Below are 23,770 nucleotides of genomic sequence, written 5' to 3'. Positions count from 1 at the left end.
CCTTGAGCTCATAATATGTTCTGCATTGTCAGAAGGTGTCATCTGGTGGATGCGTCTCCAGGATAAGGTGTGGTCATTGCAACTCTAAATCCTTCACCACTGTGCTAATGTATTTTGTTGCCATCAGGAACTCCTCCATGTTGTTCAGTTCCAAAACACAGTTGGTCGACAATGTTAGACCCTACTTATATAGTGAGTCTGTGCAGCTCCCACAGTTTCTCCTTATTCTGTTCAGTGCAGACCATATCTTACATTGTCCCTGCAAGACTGGTCGAGATTCAGGGCATCATAAAGAAAAAGCTGTTTAGCTGCAGCATTAGACTATGGTGATACCTTCCTTTGTTCATTTCTTCTGCTTGCACTCTCACTGAGTCTATGTGCTATATTTACAGGAGAAAATTGTGAATGAAACATGTTTTTGTTGTTTGTTTTGATGTTTTCGCATTTCCAGCAACATTTAAACTTCCTAATCAGAGCATATTCTTGTGCCAGGGGAGAAGTATTTTTCTGGCTGTATATTGGCAGCCAGAAAATTTGAATATTTCCATCTAGTCATGATGATAATGTACATGGTCTTGATTTAGCTGTTTGTCAATAATTCTAGCATGAGCAGTGTTGAGCCAAACTGGGATGCAGTATTTTGCCACAGAATACACCAGTCCAAGGGCGAAAGTTCTCATGTATGATGCATGTGAACCATTTGTAGTTACACACCCTCGTTCCTCGTTAAGATGATGATCTTAGTCCAAAATGATTCACATCTGCAGCATACCACAGGCATCACGTAGTGCTTGTGTGCAGAAACTGTCGATACCACTGGCTGCAGATTATTCTTGAATCTTTTGTCACTTATCGTGATTCTAAAGACTTGGTGTGCTGCTCCTCTCTCAGACTCATTTTAAAATAGTGATTAAAAAATTATCATGTAGAAATGCTGTTGTTCCTACCCCATTCTGACACCAGCCAAGCACAGTACAGAGCATTCAGAGGACCTCTGTACTTCTGTGTATTTACATTTTGCTAACAAAATTTAGATCACAAGAAATACTATTTATTTGTTTATTTTTCTCAGGTATGGTTGGGTGTCCCAGTCACTGGCAGAGGGCACTCATGGTTTTAAAGGGGCTGGAATGCGAGTGTCGCCTGATGATATGATTTCACTGGACTCTCGAACTCGTAGGATTCAGGGAAACAAACAAGGCAAGTAAGTTTACTTCTGACTCAGCTTTTTTCTCTTATCTGCAGCCTCGTAAATAACTGTTTTTCTGATATATTGAAAGCCCTTTGGGATTTTGTGTCAGTACTTTTGTATAAAGAATGTTGCCTGTAACATGAAACCTGCTTTCCGTTTACACCACCTCATACAGAAATGGAGCATATGCTTACTAGTTACTGAAAAAAACATATGGATTATGCCTGCCAAATGTGTAAGTGAGGAAACAGATATTCTCTGGCTTTAATACCTTATAAAGTATTTCCCTTATTAGACACTAAATAGTAAAGTGCAAAGGAAATAGTTATGGGAGCTGTTAGAAAAGAGAAGTTGATTCTTGTTGTCTCTATTGCAACAGTTTCATTTGCACAAAAAGTATTAATATTTGTTTTGTACTTTGTTTTTTGGCTTATAAAGTCTAAGGCACTGGAGTCATGGACTGTGCGGCTGGTCCCGGCGGAGGTTTGAGTCCCCTCTCTTGGGCATGGGTGTGTGTGTATGTGTTTGTCCTTAGGATAATTTAGGTTAAGTAGTGTGAAAGTTTAGGGACTGATGACCTTAGCAGTTAAGTCCCATAAGATTTCACACACATTTGAACATTTTTTTTTGCTTATAAACGTACTGTTTCGTACCGTCAAAAGACAAACATGTATATTCCTAATGAAAATGATTTTGTCTGTTATGTCAGAAATTTGCTATATGTATATCCAAAACCAGCTGTGTTGAGTTCCTTGGAGGTGAAACATAGTAGGATGGGATTACTCAATTTGTTGCAGTTCTACTACTTATATAATTTTTTTCTTCTTTCCTGCGATATACTGGTAGGTACTGTATTGTACCTGTAGAAAATATTTAAATTCTTATTGAGGTAATATTTTATTAGGACCTTTCATTCAGTAGTTCATTCGAGATATACTGATTCCAGTGGACCATTCGGTTTCACAGGAAACCCTTTCTGTCAAGAAATATCGGTGATTGACAGTTTTCACATGCCATGTGGTCATACAAATGTTGTGAAATAATAATTGTGAATTCACAAAAAGAAATAGCCCATTTGATAACCTTAATTTTGTTCTTTGCAATAATCAGTGTACTTTATGTGAAAAATTATTCGTAAGTAAATTTTGGCCCAACTGAAAATACCTCTGTTATTTGAACTTTTAATATTGTTTTATTCTCAGATCTGCTATTGTACTTTCTTTGCCATAATTTTCCAGAGTCATAGAGTACATTTGATTATCTGAGTAAAGTGCTAATTAAGAAAATTAGGAAAATTAAGGAGCTGAGAAATGTATGAGAAACTCGATAAACTATTGTGAAGGTCTACATCGTATCAGTGAAATAGTACAAGGGACTTTAATTGCTTTTAAAGTTATCTAGCATACAATTAAACAAAACTATTTATTCAATAGACTGACACTACTACTAAATTTGATTCTTCTATCATTATAAAATAAAATACAATTACCAATTCCTCTAACTATCCTTACGCTTGTCTGTATATTTGACTGTCAGACAATAAGTCACCAATCTGTGCCTAGCCATCACCTGGTTCACATTTCTGTATTAAAGTCTGTCAGTAGCATTCACTACAAAGATATCATGTGTTAATTTGTCTTATATCTTTTGTGAACTTATTTTGAGCTCATGGATGACAATTACTCACTCTCTATCAAAATTTGCATCTCAGTGGAAAAATTTGTGGTTAAAATTTGTTATTGCATAAAATACTGAGTGTAAAAGTTAGCTTTAGTTACTCATGTGACCACAGTCACTCAACGTAAATACTTTATGAATTTATTTGGAACAGCCCAGCTGCAGCTGTCAGTGTAGCATTTTGTGTTGGTAAACAGGTGAGAGGCCAATGACTGACTCCGAGAAACATTTGTAATTGTTTATCTTCTTTCATGTGGTACTTGTTGAAGACTTATCAGTGTTCATAGGACAGGGATTTCCAACCTGGGGGTAATTACCACTTCATCCCCCTCCCCCTCCCCCTCCCCCACCGCCCACCCCTCCGAAAAGGGCTGGATTGTGTTTTGGTCACAAAAGTAAATTATTTGTGAAAGATCGTTGCTTTTATCACTATTTCATAAGACTGTAAAATTGACCATGTACAAGGGTTTTTTTTCTCAGCCGAAAAAAAATGCTACGAATGCGAAATGTTATGTATGTGTTATCTGAAGTCTCCTCAGTGAGCGTGCCAAGTTTCTGTCACTTCTGACAGATGGCGTAGCTGCAGGACAGTTTCAAAATGGCATCAGTAGGTGACGTATGTTACAAGCAACATGTCGTCATTGAATTTCTTACTGCAGAGAAAGAAACTGTGGGAAATATTTACAAATGCTTGTACTTTGTCTATGGAGCATCTGCTGCTGACTGAAGTACAGTTAGTTACTGGACACGGAGGGTGAGGTCATCAGAAGGTGGTTCGGCGGAACTCCATGACCATTCACTGCTGTCACACCTGACATGTTTCAGCAAGCTGATGTAATTTGCAAGGACAGATGTGTTACGACTTGGCAGTTGGCACTGCATCTATGAATGCTGAGGTGAGGAGTCACAAACAGTGAAGCACTGGCTCTGTCACCAGGACAAGGATTGGTACCAACAGGGTGTACATGCGCTTGTTTCATGCTGGAGGAATGCCATAGAACGGGATGAAGATTATGTGGAAAAATAAGTTGTGTTGATGAAATACCATTCTTTCATGTGTGTAATTCTCATTATGTTCAATAAAGAATTGTTGAAGGAAAAAAAGTTACAAATAATTACATTTTTTATGTACTAGCATTGATGCATGACACACTGTAGTGGAGATCACAGCTTGTGAACTGATTGTATGAACATCTTGTTTCTCACACAGTTCACCCAGTACACACCACAACACAGTGATTTTGTACTTTGTACCATACATATACGACAGAAAAATTGAGACATATACTTCACATGTGCTTAAATATCTCATGAAGATTCCTTCTCCGTGTTGAAGATAATTGCTGCAACAGACCAGTAATTGTTTGATTATTCACTTCACAACAGACAAATGAACTGATTGAAAGACCAACACAACAGTAACTATGTAGTAGCTACTACACTGTTGCAGGGCCTACACAGTATTATTATTAGTGGTAGTGATCATACACAAAGTGTCGGCAGCCTGAAGTCTTCCAATTTCTGCCAGTTCAAAAGTAAGGAGTCCAGGAATCAAGTGATATACAAAAAGTGTAGTGCATATATTTTAACTTGCTTGATTTTAAATGGGGGTACAGGCTGCAGATGAAGCAGTTTTCACTAGGGAGAGGAGTGGTGCGGAGGAAGCATGTTTTGTAACAAGTGTCTACCCTCGATATGGATAGTCAGCTTCTTTTCCAAGGAGTTGTGTGTAAATGGATCGTCACCAAAGTGTATTTAAATATAAATGAATGTGAAAGGATCTCAGACTTAAATCAGTGGTGTTGCATCTGTTACTGAACTGTGAGACCACCAACTAAAACAATTTCAAATTAGGCCTATGTAACTTCAATTTGTCGTGTGCCTTCGAGGATTTGAAGTGATACAACCAGGTTAGTGCTGTCATAGAGGAAATGCTAAAAGATGAACTCCTTGATGTTGATGAAGCACTGCTTCTTGTATGTTCCTTAAGTGATAGGAGGAAAGCTGAAATCTTTGAAAGGGGTGGGGAAAGGAGGAGGGGTGGAGACGAGTGCTCCCAACATAGTGTGCTCCAAAAGTGTAGTCTATTAAAGACCCAACCATCTGAGATTTCAAAATCTGTTCATATTTGAATAATTGAAGTAGCAATCAGGAAAACCAAAGAAAACATGTTGGATGCATATTGAATAAAATTTTGTGGAACGGCCTGGGAGCAGCTTAGATAGATAAACATCATGTTTGAGTATTTGGATATAAAGAAGCCATTGGCAGCTTGGGTTCCACAATTTTCACATTTCAGCTAAAGGCAAATAATAAGCCCATTTTACAGCTGTCTGTGGACATACTGAAGTTTAATTTTGTAAAATTCCTAGCACTATAGTAGAACACCATCTACCATTACCATTACCATACTTGCACAACATACTATAAAATTTCACCCACTCATGCGAAATTGCTTTGTGACACATACAGAAAAACAGAAATATAAGAAGGAATACTCTCAGCTGCTAGACACAAAGGAAGTAACAAGATAAATAAAAAGAAATGTCCCTTCACTCACCAACTTGGAGGTCCTCCTCAATGACAAAACTGTGCAAAATATCGTCAAGCCAACTTCCGCATCACAGGCATGAATCGCCAACTGATCTTGTACTTTTCTGGGGAGGAAAACCCTACCTCTGAAGAGAGAGTGGAGGAAGATACACCTACTTGCAGAACCCAGGTGTTTCAAAGTAATCGCATCTAATGCAATAGTGATCTCTTGTCCTAAGATATGGCTATCCTTTAATGGATTATACGTAGCAGATTCTATAGTGCAGAACTGCAGTTGCTATTGCATTCACTATCTCCAGTTGTTACATACTTGCAAGAAATGGAAATACATCTTCAAGACTTCTTGGATCTTTTCTATCTCACATTGATACATTTCTACCTACCACTGAAGGAGCAGATTTCAGTGCACTGGGGTGTAACGACTCTCATCTGAAATAAAGTCTGTTGCCAGATCGTTGTGTTGAACACCCAGTTAAAAGCTGTTGCTGTCCGTATTTCCTTTCCTGGAATTACATTTTCATTTTGTAACATCAGCACAACTCCATCTCGTATTCTCACTGTGGCAGACATACTGCAGCTTATTGCTCAGCTCTCAACACATTTATCGTTGCTCAGTGACTGTGATGACCACCTTTCCATTTAGAGTACCCCCAGAGGCTGCATAAAGGATATGCTCCTGGCAGATATTTTGTACCAGCCTAATATTGTTTCTCTCAACATTGGTGAACCCACATTTCTTTCAGATTATACAGTCATTGTCACACCTGGATCTTTCCTCCTACAGTGCACAGCTTTCACTATCTAGAATGTTCTGTCATCTGAGACACATTCGAGTGACCACTTCCCATGCATGTCAAGACGTAATTCACAAGTGATGATATCCTCTCTTTGTCTTTGAATGTCATACCGTGGTGGAGAACTGTACCCACTATAAACAATTGCAAGCAAGAGTTGTCAGATTATCTAAGACAGCAAGAAAGCCTCTCGAATCTCTTGCGTTAATTCTTTTAACCATTTTACTCCCTTTTTACGTTTGGAACAGGCTTTGACTCATTGCTGGGAAGGAAGTCCATCTCCCAGTGTCTGGTCTGACTGTTGCAAATGATATCATCAAGGATCCTGTCAGTATCTCCAACACACTGGATTAGCACTTTGCAGAGATCTCAGGCTTCATATATTACCATCCTGTCTTCCTATTTTGGAAGTGAGTGATAGAGGCTCAGGAGATCTCCATTTCTGATAGTCACGAATGCAGCAATACTGTTTTTACCATGAGGGAGCTTGAGCATGCCTTTTCATCATCGAAACCCTCTGCCCCAGGACCAAACGACATTCACATTCAGATGTTGCAGCAACTATTTCCTGGGGGCAAGTGCTGTCTCCTCCATATGTGCTATTGTATCTGGAAGGACAGCATATTTCCCACACATTGGTGTGCAGCTACTGTAGTCCCTGCACTTAAGCCTGGCAAGATCACACACCTTCCTGGCAGCTATCAAGATTTTGACACTTCACTCGCCTGTAGTATATCTACAAGTTGATGGAATGAATGCCTGATGGGGGACTACTATGCTGGCATGAGTCTCAGAGTTTACTGCTGAATGTTCAGTGTGACTTTTGTAGGCATCATTCTGCGGTTGCCCATCTCATCACCTTGTCAATTCACATCACGTACAACTTTCTGCTCAAGTTCCAGATTGTAGCAGTATTTTTTGTTTGCAAAAGGCGTATGACACTTGCTGCATGGTGGACATCCTTCATACAATGCTATATGGGATTTATGAGGCTGCCTCCACTTTATTCAGGAGTTTTCAGAAGACCAAGTTTTTAACGTATGCTAGGGTTTGGCTCCATTGGACACTAATATTCAGGTTTCAGGAGAGTGGTGTACCTCAGGGCTCTGTGCCGAGTGTAACCTTATACGCTACAACAATCAACCAAATTTAATAGTCTGCTTCCAGGCATCTGAGGGTCTATTGTTGTCAATAATTTTGCAGTTTATTTCAGCTCTCGGCAGACTTATTTATTTGAGTGGTGACTTCACTACTGTGTTGATCACATCTACTCGTAGACATACGGTTGTTTCCACATTTCCACCAAAAAATGTTTGTACAAAATTCTGGCAGAAAAAGAAGTTCCATACATGTCAGTCCCCTTGCTCTTCTGTTCATCAGAACCACAAAATTCTTGGGGTTAACACTTGTTTGTCTCCCCATATATCCTACCTAGCAGCCTGTGGTGTCCATTTTCCCAGTATCACACACACCTTCTAAGTGGCACCTCATGGGGAGCAGACCAATCAGCCCTCTGTCTGCATTGATCCATAGTCTGATTGAGGGTGGAGTATGGATGTATAGTATCTTAGTCTGAATGACTGTCCTTCTTATGTTGCAGCATTCATTTGGGCAATGGTACATTTCCCAATAGTCCAGTGAAAAGTCTGCTTGCAAGAGTTATCGGACTATCACTGTTGTCCCAGCACAATGTTCCCCTCTTTAGATACACTTGCTGATAGTACTGTGTGTCCAGACACCCATCTTATGCCTCCTTTTTTGAGTACTCCCTTGACTAGCAGTATGAGACAGGATCTGCTTCTCAGTTTCCTCCCAGTGCTCAGTTTTGTATCTGCTTCAAAAGCTTCATGTCATGTTACCTGCTGTGTCCTGAGGGGTGAGAGTCTTTTCCCTCTTTGGCTCATGCACAGTCAGTGTCCATCTTTGACTTACATCACTTCTGAAAAACACTACTCTGGTTTTGATAAGTTATTCTACATTTTTTAAGCTTCACATACTGCTTAGGACAGGTCTTTCATTTATGTTGATGGCTCTAAGAATGCCTACAATGTGGAAGTGTTTTAGGTATTGCATTTTAGATGTGTGCTTGATTTTCTTCTGCAGAACTTCTTGCCTGTTATCAAGTCACACTGTCCATCTGGTGACACAGATTCTCTAAATGTGTTGTATGCTCCAATTTCCTCAGTGGTTGCAGAGCCTCAGTGCACTGCACACATACAACCCTTTAGTACCACAGATCCAAGACCATCTTCACTCACTCACTGATGTGGGTACCAACATGTTAGTATGAGTTACTAGACACATTGCCATGTCAGGAAATGAGGCTGCTGTTTCTGCTGCTAAGGTTCGAATTGTATTACTGCTCAGGCTTTTCAGCTATTATGTTACCTTGTATAATCACAGTATCGCTATGCGTAGGGACATTATACCACTCTGGCACAAATATTGGTCTTCTGTCCATGGGAACAAACTTAGGGACACTTAACACTTCCCTATGGCTTAGAAAACTTCCTCTTATCCATCTCATCATGAGAAGATGATTTTAGCTAGATTATGCATTGGGGCAGTCTTTTCAGCCATTGTCATCTGATAAAGATTGGCCCCAAACCCCTCTGCACTCACTGTAATGAACTACTGATGGTGTGCTACTGTCACTTTTTAAGCAGACACGGCACAGGATGGATAATACCTTTTTCTCTTTACTTTACATAGCAACATGACAAAAGAGATTTAGTTTTTGACAGTGTATGCTGGGTGTCTTAGAATTTTTTTATCAAGTCTCCTCTTAAAATGATAACTTATTGTTGTTGTTCATTTCACTGCTTCTTTTAACTAGTGTTCCAGGTTCACCAACATTAGTTCTTCCACTTAGGCCTACTAATATCTTTTAGACTCCTATGTGTTGCCTAACTTCAAGAACAATGGAGTGCCTTACTCGGAGAACAAAAGCTATTTATTTATTTATTTATTTATTTTAAATAGGAAGATTTGTCAAGGAGTAATATCTGTGACTAATAATCGAAACATTCTGAGCCCTTGGTCTAATTGCAGTTACAGCTTCCAATTTGAATGAAAATAACGAGCAGTGGCGGCAGAAGACTTTCAGTGTAAGCAGTTACCCTCATTCGGCTAATTGCCTTGTCAAAGAGTGCAGAGGAGCTGATAAAGGTTCACGGACTCTCTTGTTCTTGAGGTAGGAAATTGTCCCTGTCAGGAGAATCGCTAATGATCAACGCCATGAGGAGGCAGAATGCTACAGAAACCATTGTGTCAAAATACGTAATGTGTATCCATAGGAAATGTGGTTTATAATTCATGGCTTGAGGAGTATAAATGTGGATCTAGATATTGAGTTTCATTCAAATGGTTCTGCCAAACAACCTGACCTAAATCATTTGAAGCAAATGCTTGGTTGGTTCCTTTGTCAAGACCATCTACTCTTACATCTACATCCATACTCACCAGACCACCGTACAGTGCATGGCAGAGGGTACCCTGTACCGCAATTAGCTGTTTCCTTTCCTGTTCCACTCACAGGTAGAATGATGGAAAAATGACTGTCTATATGCCTCCGTATGAGCCCTAATTTCTCGTATCTTATCTTCATGGTCCCTCGGCAAAATGTATGTTGGCAGCAGTAGGATTGTTCTGCAGTCAGCTTCAAATGCCAGTTCTCTAATCTTTCTCAGTAGTGTTCTTCGAAATGAATGTCTTCTTCCCTCCAGGGATTCCCACTTGAGCAGTAGCAAATCTAGCAGATTGCCTCTGAATTGCTTTGATGTCTTCTTTCAATCCGACCTGGTGCAGATCCCAAACACTCGAGCAGTACTCAAGAATAGGTTACATTAGTGTCCTATATGCAGTCACTTGTACATATGAATTACACTTTCCTACAACTTTCCCAATAAACCGAAGTCGACCATTCACCTTTCCTATCACAATCCTCACATGCTCGATCCATTTCATATCGCTTCGAAACATTTCGCCGAGCTATTTAAACAACATTACTTTGTCAAGCAGGACACTACTAATGCTGTATCTGAACATTATGGGTTTGTTTTTCCTACTCATCCGCATTAACGTACATTTTTCTACTTTAGGAAGCAGCTGCCATTTATCACACCCACTAGAAATTTTGTCTAGGTCATTTTGTATTAGCCTACAGTCACTTATCTTTGACACCTTCCTGTACATCACACCAGCATCAGCAAACAACTGCAGGCTGCCCACCGTTTCTACCAGATCATTTATTTATATAGAAAATAACAATGATCATATTACACTTCTCTGGGGCACTGCTGATATTACCAGTCTCCAATGAACACTCGCTATGAGGACAACATACTGGGTTCTATTACTTAAGAAGTCTTCAAGCCAATCACATATCTGTGAACTTATTCCATATGCTCGAACCATCATCAACAGCCTGCAAAGGGGCACCGCATTGAATGCTTTTTGGAATTCTAGAAATATGGAATCTGCCTGTTGCATTTCATCTATGGTTCACAGCATATATTATTTGAGGAAAGAGCGAGATGGGTTTCACACAAGTGATGCTTTCTAAATCCATGCTGATTTGTGGGCACGAGCTTTTCGGTCTCTAGGAAATTTATTATATTTGAACTCAGAATATGCTTCTAGAATTCTGCAGCAAAGCAATGTTAAGGATATTGGTCTGTAATGTTGCATGCCTGTTCTCTTACCCGTTACCCTTTGTCCTTTTACTATGTCTGATTCTTCCCTCTTTTTTCCCCAGCTGAGTTAGTGCTCCATCTCTAATGATATTGTTGTCTACAGGATGTTAAACTATAATGTTTCCTTTTTTGTATCTATTTGTAAAAGACCTTAACATCACAGTCTGATCACATATGTAAGTTGAAAGTTACATGCTCTGTTAATTTGTTGCAGACAGTGCCCTCGGGTAGTCGTTGCACACCACGCGGCCTTTGACAGAGCTCGTGTGAGGGAACAGTACAGCTTCCGTGACACTGGCCTACGCTTTGTCGACACGCTTTCACTGCACGTGTGTGTCAGCAGCGTGACAGATGAGCAGCGCATGCAGCTGCGGGCTGGCTTGGCAGAACATGAGCCATGGAGCCAGGTAGGATCCCTCAATGCATTGCAAGACATCGTCCAGCTCTACTGTCCCGACAAGCCACCACCAGAGAAGAGCTTGAGGGACGTGTTTGTAAAGGGTTCCTTGGATGATATTCGGAAGCAGTTTCCACAGCTCATGGATTACTGTGCAGGGTGAGTGGTCAGTCTACGAATGATGTTTTACATCTACATCTACATCTGCATCTACATGGATACTCTGCAAATCACATTTAAGTGCCTGGCAGAGGGTTCATCGAACCACCTTCACACTTCTCTATTATTCCAATCTTGTACAGTGCACGGAAAGAATGAACATCTATATCTTTCCATACAAGATCTGATTTCCCGTATTTTATCTTGGTGATCGTTTCCCCCTATGTAGATCGGTGTCAACAAAATATTTTCACATTCCGAGGAGAAAGTTGGTGATTGGAATTTCGTGAGAAGATTCCATCACAATGAAAAACACTTTGTTTTAATGATATCCAGCCCAAATCCTGTATCATTTCAGTGTTGCTCTCTCCCATATTTCATGATAATACAGAATGTGCTGCTCTCCTTTGAACTTTTTCGATATACTCTGTGAATCCTATCTGGTAAGGATCCAACATTGCACAGCAATATTCTAAAAGAGGACAGACAAGTGTAGTGTAGGCAGTTGCCTTATTAGGTCTGTCACATTTTCTAAGTGTCCTGCCAATAAAATGCAGTCTTTGGTTAGCTTTCCCCACAACATTTTCTGTGTGTTCCTTCCAATTAGAGTTGTTTGTAGTTGTAATTCTTAGGTATTTAGTTGAATTTAGGGCCTTTAGATTTGACTGATTTATTGTGTCACCGAAGTTTAACGGATTCGTTTTAGCACTCAGTGGATGATCTCACTCTTTTCGTTATTTAGGGTCAACCTGCCAATTTTTGCACCATTCAGATATCATTTCTAAATCGTTTTGTAATTTGTTTTGATCTTCTGATGACTTAATTAGTCGATAAATGACAGCATCACCTGCAAACAACCTAAAACGGCTGCTGAGATTGTCTCCCAAATCGCTTTTGGGTATTTGGCTGAGTAGTTCTTTTGATTTCTGTGCATCATATTTCAAATAATCATCCAGTCATCTTCCTCGTGAATGAAAAAGGGGGCCAGCTCCTTTTCCTTGAGATGTTAGAGAGGAGAAGAATGGGTGCATCCTTGGGTCATTGTGTATATAGAAAACTAACTCGCACACATTGACCTTTGTTCTCCACACCTTGAGACATTACCATCTGTCACTCAGAAATTCTGCACTAAAGACTCTGGCCATAGAGCCCAAATGCTCTCAGAAAAGAAGAGCCTCACTGAAGAATTAAAACAGATACTAATAGTGTTCTGATCAAATGAGTTACTCAGATTGACAAATTGAGTGGTGTTGCAGTCAAAATTGATGCCTGAAGAAAAGCTTGAGACTAAGAAAAAGAAAGAAAAGTCAAGGATTGCGTATCTGCCTTATGCTGGCCCAGTCCCCTATGGTAATGCGGTGTTCACTGTATTTCTGTCCTGTCAATGTAGATGTAATGTTAAGATGATCTAGGTCTCTAAAATACAGTGTGAATGAGTCATGTCTCACTTGGGATAGACTAGTAGAACAGTCAATGGGATGTGCAGAGAATATCAGCAGATCACCCAGCTAAAGCAACCAATAAAATCAGTTGTCACTGAGTACTGTCTCAAGTATAATCAGAAAATGAAATACCAAGTTTCTGGGACAGCTTGATAAAATATGTTGGAAAATTTAATGAACCGGTAGAAAGATTTCAATTTAAGCAAGGTTGGGATTTGATACTGGATTTATTAAAATCTCACCAGCTGTATCATCCATCAGAGCTATAAAATGCTGAGAGAATGGTTTTTCAAGGAATAACAATGTGGTCTTCATAACCTTAGTGAGCACCTAATGGCATGGTCAGTTTTGACATCAAGTCTCTCTTCACTAATGTACCTATTGAGGAGACTATGCACATTCTACAGGATTGGATCCCACCAGATACCTGTGATCTGGTGCACTTATGCCTGTCATCTACGTACTTCACCTGGTGGGGAAAATATTACGAACAGTTAGATGGAGTGGCAAAGGGTTCCCCACTCTCCTCTGTAGCTGCGGACATCTTGATGGAAGCCTATGAGCAAACGGCCCTAGCTTCTGCTCCATTACGTCCCAGTTGTTGGCTACGATATGTGGACGACACATTTGTTATCTGGCCTCACGGTGAAGCGGAATTAGGAAACTTCCTCCAGCACTTAAATAGCCTACACAAAAATATAAAGTTCGCACATGAGACTGAAAACAATGGTACCTTGTCATTTCTGGATGTAGAAGTATACAGAGCCACTGAAGGTAAACTGGGACACAAAGTGTACAGGAAACCAATGCACAATAATCGGTACCTGCACACGGAGAACCACCACCACACAGCTCAAAAGTATTTGGTTCTGCATACGTTAACTGCCTGAGCCTACCAGATAAGCACTGCAAATAACATCAAAGAAGAATTAAAGGAGCTACAACACATTTTTCGTGCCAGCGGCTCTGATGACAACATCATAGGAAAGGTAGCTAAAACCAAAGGGAGCAGAACATGAGAAGAAGACAAAGAAGAGAAGCTTCCACAGGTACACTTACCATATGTAAAGGGCACCAGTGAACGGCTAGGCTACGCCCTCCGCCAACAAGGTTTCAAACCAATTTTTCGCAGCAGTCACAGGATCCATGAAATGATAGGTTCCACCAAGGATGTAGTCAACAATCTTAACACTGTAGGTGTTTACAAACTACGGTGTGAGTGTGGAGCTGCCTACGTAGGAGAAACAGGGAGACCAGTCAGCTTATGAGTAGCAGAACACGAATGCTATGTACGATTATAACAACATAATAAATCGGTGATAGTGGAACACCACCATGACTGTGGACAACCTATCAGGTTCCAGGAAGTCCGAGTACTGGTGAAAGAATTGTGGAAGAATGCAAAATATGGGAGGTGATCGAAATTATTAAGCAGCCTGAGAACATCAGCAGAGAAGGTGGCTATGAACTCTCGGTGTCCTGGCTGCCGGCCATCCCAGCCCAACGGGCCACGAGCGGTTGCGGGGCAGAAGCTACACGGGACACGGACGTATCTGCACAAACAGTCAGTCCACTTTTGCGCACACCAGGAGGAAAACTAGCCGAACACTGATTGGCGGACAGCTACCAATCGTTGATGACACGGACATCCACGAATAGCCTCCTTCCCTCCATCTCCCCTTACATCAAGACTAGCCAATCATATTAGAGGGCCAATTAAAGTTTTACAACAGTGACGTCAGACATCAATTGTCTGTAATAAATAGAAGCACCTATCCCCATGGAAAACCAGTCGTGCACTGAGGAAGGCCGTTGCAATTCAGCCGAAATGTTGGTTTTAGTTTATTATTGTTGTTAGTTTTTTAGCAATGATGCAGCATAATACCCAGAAGAATTTTAATCACCATGACGCCGGCTGCAGAAACCTATGTTCTTATAATTTATTAAGATCTTGCAGGCTATCACATCCTCCAGAGGTGGTAATTGCTGAGAGATTTGCATTTTATGGAACATCAGTGCAAGCTCTGAAAAACTGAAGAGCATCAGAGAGCATAATGGGCATTGGGGTCCAAACTCAGCTATAAATAGTGGCACAAGCTAGCAACAGTTCACATTCTGGCAGCAAGTAGACATAATGGCAAAACTTGCAGTACGTGAAGAAGATGGCTGGGACTGTCATTGAAATGTGCATAAAATGTAAAGAGCAACTCAGCAGAACACGTGGGAGCACACAGTTAATTTTGATGTTTATTATAAGAGGCACTCAAATAGTTGCTGTGAGAAGGTAGTCCAGAAATGGTATGCTAATCTGGCAAAATCACCGTGAGCATTGAGGCAATCATCCCATCTGTTACGACTCTGCACCACTTGTTAGCAGCAGACACAGTGGCTGCGCCTAAGACTGAGACGCTGTGGAGTTTTACAATTATTTATTGAACTTTCTTTACAATTTCTCCCTCGTCGTCACTGCCCAGCCCTGCAGATCCCTCCGCCTGGTTGCTGCTGTGTAGATTCTCTGACAATGCTGATCGTACTCAGGAGCCTCAGGCCACCAGTGCTCCGCTGAAGCCAGGATGCCCTGTGGTTGAGATGAACTCGGCGCCCTAGTACGGCACGCCCACGGAGCCACGTCACCGTGAGGTCAGCTGCCAACGCCTGCTGCACCGGCAGCTGGGAAGCTGTTAGTCGCGATGTCCATGAGGTCCCGTCATGGATGGACCACGCGCCATGGGGCTGGGTTGCCGTGAAGTCCGGGCGTCTGTCCCCGATGGCGCCTGTGACCAAGACCGCGCTGCGGCCGGTCCTGCTGGAAGTTCTCACTGTAGTTAGTCAGCCATGGTGCCGACCGAACTCGGGCTGACCTCCAGAGCTGAAGTTGACATCTGCAGCGAACGGATGACTCCTGCAAACTGGAACAGACTTCTGGAATCGTCACCTACGAAGATTGAACATTCAGACACGGACCACGTCCGTCCTCAGATCTGAACTGCTTCCTGATGGCTTCTGTCTGTTGTTGCCTGCGCTCCGCTATTTATATATGGCAGGAGGACGTTTTTTACCGTCAGTGGTAGCTTTTTGTTATTACTCCCACAGTATATTGCAGTGTAACTTAGCGTGCTGGCCTCACTTCACCTTACTTAGCACTCTCCAGGCTTTGCTCGGCGCTCGGTCTGTGTGCGTCCTTGCATCAGCCTGAGGGTAGACTGCTGCCTACCTACTTCGCAACGCCTCGGTCGCCGGCGTGCCTCTGTTTTGCTATTCTCCACAGCGTGAAGCAACACTTACTACAATGGCTGCAACACATCTATGTGCCATGCTGAAGATACCCATGAGGTAAAACACTGCGTCCTGCTACATGAAGTAGCCCATAACTGCCTGCTGCACAACTTTGTCCGGCAGGACTCGTCACCACTTCAAGGACTTTTTCAAGGGACCAAAGTTGTGGTAATTGCAAGGGGAAAGACCAGGACTATAGGGTAGGTGCTCAAGTGCCCAGCCTCCCAGATAGAGCAGTGTCTTGTGTCGAACTGCAAGCACCTGGAACTTGGCACACCATTCCACAATGGTTTTTGACAGACAAGCTGGACAGTACACATTCTTCATTCTACAGTGGATGTCTGCTGATGTTTGTCCTTTGGCAGCCAAGGAAAGAATGACAGCAATTTGGTCCTGTTTGGATCACTTGGTAAAAATGTTGCCATAGTTCACGTTTCTGCATTTAACGCACATGCATTGGAAGGATGCAAATGCCACAGTAATCCCTTGTGTACATGCCTGTGTTTATACACTCGCAATGGAGTTTTGCTCTATTGCATATACACAGCAGCAGTGCTCTCAAATGGAAACTTTTTGATCACTTCTTATAGATAACTGTTTATCGAAAGGAAATTGTGAGAGGAAAAATGTAGTATTCATTTACCCTAGTATAGATACTAAAGCAAATGGAGATACTCTACATTGCTATATTTCACACTGATTATAGTGTATTTGCTGTAGTTTAGTTCAGTATTAGTGCACCTTATTTAATGGTTGTCTTCATCTCAAGCTATGTAAAGTGGATTAAAAAGCTGGAAAACATATGTTAGCTTGACAGACAGGATAAAATATGTGAAAGATCAAATTTAACTTTTCTTTCGCTGGTAACGTAGAGATGAAGAAAGGGACTGATAGAACAAGAAATGATAAACAACGGAACTGCTTACATTCTTTTCAAGAATAACAGAATAAAAAAAAACTTTAAATTCCTTATATGATGCAGGTGAGGTTACTGCTGTGAGTCATATCACATTTATTGGGTACAAAATACAGCCCTCTTGATATACGCCTAAGTAAACGCGCATGTGGCTCGCACAAGCACATGCATCAGGCATCGAGTGCACCACACAAAAATTGAAACAATGTTTTTAACTCATGTTCTCTATAACAGCTAACTTGGAACAATGGGTAACTGGAAGTATTCTTCACTTGTTCCTCGGCCTCTTGGAGCATTGTTTCAGATCTGAAGCATAGAGGCAGGCTGGCAGCGACCAGAAGCTAGATTTTGAACACCTTCTGACATGTGTGCATGTACAGTGTGCATTTCCTGGGATCTTCACTCAGTGCCACACAAAACCTTTAACTTAAGAAGACAAAGAACGCAAAAAGCAGTGTTTAAGCTTTACAAAATATAAGTAACATATTATGCCATAACACAACAGAGTATTTAAAAGACGCCACTTTTCACATATGTTTGTTGTGGTTTTCATGTTATGCCATTGTCAAGTACAGGGTTTTTGATGCTGTGTAAGGCCGCAAATGTAAGTTATAAGTAAGAATATTACTTATAACAAATAATTACATAATAAGGTGGGTAGATCACGTAACTAATGAGGAGGTATTGAATAGGATTGGGGAGAAGAGAAGTTTGTGGCAAAACTTGACTAGAAGAAGGGATCGGTTGGTTGGACATGTTCTGAGGCATCAAGGGATCACCAATTTAGTATTGGAGGGCAGCGTGGAGGGTAAAAATCGTAGAGGGAGACCGAGAGATGAATACACTAAACAGATTCAGAAGGATGTAGGTTGCAGTAGGTACTGGGAGATGAAGAAGCTTGCACAGGATAGAGTAGTATGGAGAGCTGCATCAAACCAGTCTCAGGACTGAAGACCACAACAACAACAACAAGAAGTAAGAATACCCACGCAACCTATCTGTGGCATTAGGTGGCATCAAATATTTTTGCTTGACAATTGCGTAATGCGAAAATTCTAACGGCAGAATAGAAACTTCTATAGCCACAAATGGAAAATGACACCCTGTAAACAAATAATAATACTTTCAGAAAGTTAGGAATTGTGGCACTTACAAATACATGCATGTCTGTTGGCAGTACCACACACTTTACCTCCTACAGGTAAGTGCTGACCTGCAGTACAGACAATTGATACATGCTGTGAGTCCATATTACAAGAAGGTTTGCTATTCCCTACTTCAGTTTATGGGTGATTTTGAATTGTTCCTGCCTACACTGAGAAGATATTTGTAATTAGACGCTTTCTGTACAGTGCGAGCTTGATTCATGCTTCCCAGCTGGCCTCACCTTCAGTTGATCACTTATTGTCTTCTTGTTGCCTCCTGTGCTCTTCTAGCTACTGTTGCTTCCACTGTATTCTGTTTTTTTAGTTTTCTGTTTTCACATCTCTTTTATATTTACTATTTTTTATTTTCTTTTTTTGGCTGCTTTTCACTCTTTACCCTCTTTCTCTTTTATGGTAAGGTGCTGGATTCACATATCGGAGGAAGATGGTTCAGATACTTGTCTGATCATCTAGATTTATGTTTTCCTTACTTTCCTTGAATTGTTTAAGGCAAATACTGGAATAGTTCTTTTGAAAACACCCATGGATAGTGCTTTCTCCATCCTGTCCAAAACTAAAGAAGAATGCATCTGTTATGACTTCCCATCAATGGGATGTTAAACTTTAATCTCCCTTCCTTTCTCTCTTCTTTCTCTCATTCCTCATTTTCATCTCATCTTTGTGATATTTTTACTGTGTGCTATTCTTATATTTTACTGCCATCTGTGTCACCACTAACCACTATGGTTCTCAAATTTGATATATTGTATGTGTTCTATTGTTCATTTCACTTTTCTCTTCAATTGATGTTTCTACATGGCAAGCTGACTTTGATTTTGTACTTTATCCTCAAATTACTTAGAAAACTCCAATAATCGTATCCTCTCTTTTTGCTGAATGAAAAAAATCTCTAGTTATGAAACCTGACATTCGTAGAATGTTTTGTCTGTGTCTGTATCTACACTTATTGGCAATTAAAACTTGTTGTATCTTTATTTACTTAAATTTTCAATAGTTACTGTAAAACTGATGAATAGTTGTAGTTGTGGTAGTATGTATTATATTACCTGTGAGAAGAGAAGGAAATGTACGAGAGTTACTGGACATTGGGGAAAGGAAGAAAATCCAGTGTTTTATGTTATTTATAAATTTGAATTTGTTCATTTCCTGCACTAATTAATTGTTTCAGTAGACTCTTCAGGCTTAGGTTTTAAAGGTAATAGTTGAAAACTGTAATCTGATGAACAGCTGCATATTTGTTACATACACCGTGTCAATAACACTAACACTTTCTTCCATTTGCAGTGATGTGTTGGCCACTTTGTCAGTACTGGAACAACTTCTACCACTCTTCTTGGAAAGATTTCCTCACCCAGTTACCCTTGCTGGCATGCTGGAACTGGGCACAGCTTTTTTACCTGTTGATGACTCATGGAATCGTTACATCATGGAAGCTGATGCAACTTTTGAAGAATTGGATTCTGAGATTCAGTTCTTACTTGCAAAGTGCGCCAACACTGCATGTGAACTCATGCACAATGATGCATATCAGAGTGACACCTGGATGTGGGATCAGGACTGGTCACTGCAAGAGCTCAAGTTGAAACAGCAAACAAAGAAGTCTCGAAAGAGTAGGGAGAATGGAACACCTGTACAGCAAGATGATGATATGAGGATACCAGAATTACAGAAAGAGAAGGCACAGCAGAGCAATAGTGGAGAGGGAGAGAAGGATGAAGAGGAGGAGAGCTTTATTGTTAGGTAAGTATCCATTCAATTTTTTGCAGGGAAAAAAGTTTGCTATCCTTGAATTTAGTCATAATTTAAATTTAGTTTGCACATTACACTGTGTATCAACAGTTCTGTCATAATATATGGCCATCTCATTATAGTCATGTTGAGATTGTTTTCTTCAGGACATCTTTCTGAAAGATCGGTTAAACAAACCAAGGGAGGAAAAGAGAGGCAGCTCCATTACAGTTGTAACTAGTAGATTAGTGAGCAATGTATCTTAGAAGTATTGTTGGTAATTGATAACAGGTTTGTCATATCATTAGGTAAAGCAGCTCATGTAATTGTTACAGGACTTCTCTTTTTGCCTTTCACTGCAGCTACCATTTTATCGCATGTGCACCATTGGAGGCTACATAGCCTTGATTAAATGTTCACCTTAAATTAGAATTTATCTTCACATCTCAGTTAATTTACAATCACCTGCCGTAATATTGCAGACCCAATCTAACCATACTGATTTGTGTTGCCCGTGGTTTCTTTAAATAGCAGAATGGCTCTATCTGCCTACCATGCTTCACAAAGCCAATCCCCTGTTTCTAATGGGCCTGGTGTGGCAGGAACTATGATAATTTTCCTTCTCCTCCTGACTTGTTTGATCTCCTTTTGCATCAGGTTTGAAAATCTTGTGTAACCATCTACTGTGAATTACCTTTTGCTTTTGTCCCTGCTTGTTTTTCAGTCGAAGTTATGGAGTAAATGTCCAGTTTACCCTGTAAGAAGTCCTATTTTCTATCATCACATGAATCTCAAAACTACTGCCATTTCACAGCACACTGTTGTTAAGAGAGTTCAATATCCCTTAGATGGAGCACTGTTAAGAGAAAATTTATTTTATAACCCCGTATCTGGTACAAATCACTGTTTGTTAGAGTGAGAACACTCGAGAAAGAAAGCCAAAAGATATTTGGTAACATTCTTGATGATGATGAAAGAAACATTAAAAAACATTGAAACATAATTTGAACGTGATGTGAAACTCACACTCTTTTCTGTCCACCATTATATTGTAGACAAGGAATTGTGCAGTATTCCAGCCGTTTGGTTTGCTTATGCTGAATCTAACATAGTGACTCATCTGATTGTTAACATAAGTTAAGCATAGTGTTTTCCTACATGATTTAAATCATAACAGTTTTGTATTACAAAATTTGACCTATCATCCACATTCTGTAGTAACCCGCCAGTTACTATTTATACCACTCACAAAGGGTGTAAGTCAGGCTTCTATCGCAAGCATAATGCACGCCGATGTTCAGACATCACACCTGCAGCTACTCGAGGCAGCCATGTCACCTACTACCATCACCAGGTCCATCTTGTGTGCACAGCTCTACATTAGCAATACCTGATGTGGATAGCATCTTTATAAGGGGATGCACGGGCCTCCGGGCCCTCAGTTGTTAGACATGTTAAAAAAATGTAAAATACTTCCATTGTATTTTTGTGTACATCACTCGATGAGTCAATAAATTGTACCTGTTTTACAAGTGTGTGTTCCCTCATGTTCCTTGTTAGAATACCTCCAAATGGTGACGTCAAGGGTCAGATTTTCATATAAGTCAGATTCTGTGGTTTTTCTGTCATTCGTCTCTTCATGAAGGCCTCCAGTCACTTCTACTTTAACAACAGGTGCGTACAGCCACATTGGAATAATTGTTGGCTGTTCTCATCCAAGCTCATCTGCTGGTTTTTAACGTCCCCCCCCCCCCCCCCTTTTCAATCCCCATGCTGAACCCACAGAAGACTGGGATTTTTATGAGAAGTGGCTTCACCAACATTTTTTTACATTCCAGATGGTCTATGTGGTAAGTCTGTAAGGTTCTTTTCTTATTGTGGAGTGGATGTATTGTTTACTGTGGCAGTTAGCTCCTCTGCAAGAATCAGTGTCACCTTCTTTTGATGACCGTGTTGTTTGCTGTCCTCCTATCATCACAAGCTTACACAAATGGTCGCTGTGCATGTTGAATTCTACCAATGTCACAGACAGCTGCAACAGTTGTATTGACCTAAGGTGACTGAGCTGCGTGGCCTCAGTCATAAGTGTCACATCATCATAATAGCTCTCAGGAGTCTTATGTGGACACTATGGTCAGAGATGAGATTATTCGTATGGCTCCAAATAAGGTGCGTCAGTGTGCCCTTCAGTTTGAGGACTGTATGTTAGAAGAGGTTCTGAATGCTGTGCAGTCATTTGAGGTTTCATGGGCTGCCAATTAGGAGCTTGGAGTGATGTCACTGTTACTGTTGTTGTCAGTTTGCAGCCCCAGCGCGTGGAGCTTAGCATGCTGGGGGAAGAGAGGAGGTAGCCGCAGTACAAACAAGCCGACCAGGCTGACACAGACAAACATGTTGTTGGCAGCAGGAACGGTGAACGCTGCTTGCTTCATTCCCCTCTTGTTTCATACAGCAAGTGTAGGATGTCTTGCCATAAAAAAAAAAAAGAAAAAAAAATGTAGCAGTGGTATGTTGATCTCTGTCTGCCCCACAAGTCATTGCAAGAACCAATGGATGTCGATATTTACACAGTTTAGTCAATGGGTTCATCATTATCTGTAGGTAAGAACAAATTTTCCATTGAAATGCGGGTGGTGGATAAGCCACTGATCCTACGAGTCAACACAGGGGCTGACTCAACTGTCTGTCTCAGAACCCTCCTATGTTCTCCCCTGCTCTGTACTGAATTGCTCGTGTGCCTAGTGCTAATGCAACTGTCAATTCACTATACTCTCAGACAATATAATATCCCCCCCTCCCCCTGCCACCAGTCCTGTCCACCAGTCATCCTGGGATGCACAGACAGTGGTGTGCCCATGTCCCTCTCACTTTCGTACATGTGTGTCGGTCTGAGCGGGTCAGGAAATTCTGGTGCCTGTGGTTTCCGCCCACTGCACCACCATGAATGCTGGGATATATCTTCAGTCCCAGCATTGTGGATGGCAATGCCTGGTCTTTCCCACGCAAGGAAGGAGAAGTCTAGTAACCCACTGGTTACTATACCTACTGCTCACAGTGGAAATAAGAAGGCCCACTATGCCAAGAGCCGAGTGTGCAAGAATTGAAATGGCGTACCTGCAACCACTGGAGGTGGCTGCCAGGGGCAGCCTTATCACCAACTGCCATCACCAGGTCCACTGTGCATGCATGGCACTATGCCAGTGACAACTGATATGGATAGCATCTCTATAAGGGCATGCATGAATCTCAGTCGCAGAATGCGTTTGAGATGTGTGTAAGCTGCTTTTATAGTATACTTGTTGAAGTCACTCCATGACCCAGTAAATTGAATCTTTTTTATAACCATGTCTTTCCTGAATTCCTAGTTGGAACACCTTCCTGTGTTCTTAAAAAATTTTGAGAAGTTAGCTTACAACAGATTATTGAACCACGTTTCTAATCATTAAATTTTAACTGCAGCTCAGGTTGGTTTACATAAATGCTTCTCTACAGAGAAAGTAATATATATTCTTACGAACTCAGTTTCAGTAGACTCAAACAAGAAAAATTACCCCATTGGCATTTCCTGTATCTTACTAAGACACTGCAGGCTGCTTCTGTGAAGCGTTAAATCAACCAATTATGACTAGTGTTATCGGAGCACATTGATAATTGTGGCTAATATGTACAGGTAAAGCAGAAACACAGTTATTTTGAGGAAGGAAAAACAGTAAATCTATCAGCTGTCGATGTACTGGAGAAGTTAAAGCTTATTTGGAATGGACATCAATGTTACC

At 40.9% G+C, this 23,770-nt stretch overlaps 1 protein-coding gene across 1 annotated transcript in view; it reads left to right on the top strand.

The window, feature by feature from the left end:
- The window catches only part of LOC126473927 (DNA polymerase subunit gamma-1, mitochondrial), a 152,826-nt gene that overhangs the window by 23,419 nt on the left and 105,637 nt on the right, over positions 1-23,770 (top strand). Inside the window, 3 exon segments of the mRNA XM_050101285.1 lie at positions 1,073-1,204; positions 11,125-11,466; positions 19,551-20,006. Of these exon segments, the coding sequence (XP_049957242.1) occupies positions 1,073-1,204; positions 11,125-11,466; positions 19,551-20,006 (930 nt within the window).

This window comes from Schistocerca serialis, chromosome 4 (genome assembly GCF_023864345.2).
Source record: "Schistocerca serialis cubense isolate TAMUIC-IGC-003099 chromosome 4, iqSchSeri2.2, whole genome shotgun sequence".
Taxonomy (NCBI): Eukaryota; Metazoa; Arthropoda; class Insecta; order Orthoptera; family Acrididae; genus Schistocerca; species Schistocerca serialis.
Note: the sequence above shows the minus strand (reverse complement) of the source record. Positions and strands in the feature narration are given on the sequence as shown.